The sequence below is a fragment of the Oxyura jamaicensis genome, chromosome 19 (assembly GCF_011077185.1).
Source record: "Oxyura jamaicensis isolate SHBP4307 breed ruddy duck chromosome 19, BPBGC_Ojam_1.0, whole genome shotgun sequence".
NCBI lineage: Eukaryota > Metazoa > Chordata > Aves > Anseriformes > Anatidae > Oxyura > Oxyura jamaicensis.
Genome location: NC_048911.1, coordinates 322,847 through 325,669, shown reverse-complemented (window position 1 = coordinate 325,669; position 2,823 = coordinate 322,847). Strand labels below are relative to the sequence as shown.

General features: G+C 60.6%; 1 protein-coding gene across 1 annotated transcript; it reads left to right on the top strand.

The window, feature by feature from the left end:
- Positions 1–6: 6 nt before the first annotated feature.
- Positions 7–1,935, top strand: FZD9 (frizzled class receptor 9). Its single transcript, XM_035343415.1, has one exon. It carries the CDS (start codon positions 28–30, stop codon positions 1,777–1,779), a length of 1,752 nt encoding a protein of 583 aa, XP_035199306.1. The 5' UTR covers positions 7–27; the 3' UTR covers positions 1,780–1,935.
- Positions 1,936–2,823: the final 888 nt, after the last annotated feature.

Here is a 2,823-nt window from a genome sequence, read left to right as displayed (position 1 = left end):
TGTAGCCGCGGGGCCGGGGCCGGGGCCATGGCGGCGCTGCGGCTGCGGCTGGCCCTGTCGGTGCTGTGGCAGCTGGCGGCCGCCGGCCGCGGGCTGGAGCTGGGCGCGCTGGAGGCGGCGCGGGGCCGGGCGGCGCGGTGCCAGCCCGTGGACATCCCCATGTGCCGCGGCATCGGGTACAACCTGACCCGCATGCCCAACCTGCTGGGCCACGAGAGCCAGCGCGAGGCTGCACTGAAGCTGCACGAGTTCGCGCCGCTGGTGGAGTACGGCTGCCACGTCCACCTGCGCTTCTTCCTCTGCTCCCTCTACGCGCCCATGTGCACCGACCAGGTGAGCGCCAGCATCCCCGCCTGCCGCCCCATGTGCGAGCAGGCTCGCCATAAGTGCGTCCCCATCATGGAGCAGTTTAACTTTGGCTGGCCTGAGTCACTAGACTGCGGCAAGCTGCCCACCAAGAACGACCCCAACGCTCTCTGCATGGAGGCCCCTGAGAATGCCTCGGCCGCTGAGCCCCACAAGGGCCAGGGGATGCTGCCTGTGGCACCCCGGCCCTGGCCACCGGGCACTGCCGAGGGCCAGGGGCCCGATGGGCTGGGGGCCTGCGACAACCCCGAGAAGTTCCAGTATGTGGAGAAGAGCCTCTCCTGTGCGCCCAGGTGCTCCCCTGGGGTGGATGTCTACTGGTCCCGTGAAGACAAAGACTTTGCCTTCATCTGGATGGCTGTCTGGTCTACCCTCTGCTTTGTCTCCACTGCCTTCACCGTGCTCACCTTCCTGCTTGACCCGCACCGCTTCCAGTACCCCGAGAGACCCATCATCTTCCTCTCCATGTGCTACAACATCTACTCAGTGGCCTTCATCATCCGCTCAGTGGCAGGGTCTGAGAACATTGCCTGCGACCGGGAGAATGGGGAGCTCTACATCATCCAGGAGGGACTGGAGAGCACAGGCTGCACCATCGTATTCCTCATCCTCTACTACTTCGGCATGGCCAGCTCGCTCTGGTGGGTCATCCTCACACTCACCTGGTTCCTGGCTGCTGGGAAGAAGTGGGGACACGAGGCCATTGAAGCCCACAGCAGCTACTTCCATATGGCCGCCTGGGGCATCCCAGCTATGAAAACCATCGTCATCCTCACCATGCGGAAGGTGGCAGGGGATGAGCTGACAGGGCTGTGCTATGTGGGGAGCATGGATGTCAGCGCCCTGACTGGTTTTGTACTCATCCCACTCTCCTGCTACCTGGTCATTGGCACCTCCTTCATCCTTACAGGGTTTGTTGCCCTCTTCCATATCCGGAAGATTATGAAGACAGGCGGTACCAACACAGAGAAGCTGGAGAAGCTGATGGTGAAGATCGGTGTCTTCTCTATCCTCTACACTGTCCCAGCCACCTGCGTCATTGTCTGCTACTTCTATGAGCGGCTGAACATGGATTACTGGAACCTCAGGGCCCTGGAGCGTGGCTGCGTGCCCCTTCCTGGCCGGCGTGCAGCCAACTGTTCCTTGGAGGCCTCGGTGCCCACCGTGGCTGTCTTTATGCTAAAGATTTTCATGTCACTGGTGGTGGGCATCACTAGCGGGGTGTGGGTATGGAGCTCCAAGACGCTGCAGACCTGGCAGAGCCTGTGCAACAGGAAGCTGGGCATGAGGACTAGGGGCAAGCCCTGCAGTGGGGTCAGCTGCAGCGGGGTGCACTGCCACTACAAAGCCCCAACGGTCATGCTGCATATGACCAAAACAGACCCGTATCTGGACAACCCAACGCACGTCTAGAGCAGGGTCTGCCTCTCCCTGGGGACGGCATGCTGGGAGAGCGAGTGTCACGGGTAAGGGACGGGGGAGTGCAGTGGAGCCTCCTGGGAGTCTGCTCTGGAGTGGGAGCCACGGGGTGCAGGGAGGGGACGAGGGCAAAGGCGGACTGGCAGGAAAGTGAATGCACACTGGTTTGGAGTGATGAGGTCCGTGGGACCCGAAGAGAGCTCCCCGGGCACCACCCGACCCTGACAAGTAGCTGCTTTTTCCTAGAGATTGTTTTGTTTTTATTGCTGTTGCCAAATCCAGTGACTGTTCTAACGCTTTCTTTGGGGGGGGGGGGGGGGCCCCCAGGGGCTGGGGCAGGAAGGGGAATAATCCAGTTTGTGTTTATTTAATTCTGTAATTTATTTTAGATTTTTTTTTTTTTAATCATTAGCTGCAAGGAATGGAAAAAACAATAAACCCTGGATGTGTTATTTCAAACTGAGCCTCATGCTGTTTGGAGGAATTCAAGGGGGTTGAGAACAACCACATGGGAGTCCCTAGGCTTGGAAGGAGCTGAGGTGGCAGGCCAGGGGCCACGGTCCCCGGGACAGGCAGTGTGATGGGTGAATGCCTGCCAGGCTCTTCCCAGGCTGTGCGGGGAGCGTCCCCTCTGCCTTGTTTGGGACCAGTCACGCCATGCCCTTCTCCAGCATCCCAGGTGCTGGGCTGGGGTGGGCACCTGGGGGTTCCCTGCACCCCGTGCCTGGCATGCTGGCATGGTGCCCCTCAGTATGGGTAGCATGCAGCTCCCTCTATCTGGCTCAGCCCCACTCAGCACCGTGGCTTCTCCATGGCTGGGCTTGGCGCCTGCTGCCTCCCACTGCAGGTTTCTTGTGTGCGTGTCACCCTGATGAATAATCTTTTCCACTCTGTTGCTTGGTAGGTGATTTGTGGTGGTATTGTGAGATGCTGGGGTGTCTGTGCCAGGCAGGGGGGCTCAGGGCACAAGCAGGACCTGTGGGGCAGTGCAGTGCCCAGGCAGTGTGGCTGGTTGGGAGCTGGGGTGCTGGGCTGGGG

What these genes read in the sequence shown, in the direction of transcription:
- FZD9 (XM_035343415.1), top strand. Translation starts at nt 28, where the DNA reads ATGGCGGCGCTGCGGCTGCGGCTGGCCCTGTCGGTGCTGTGGCAGCTG.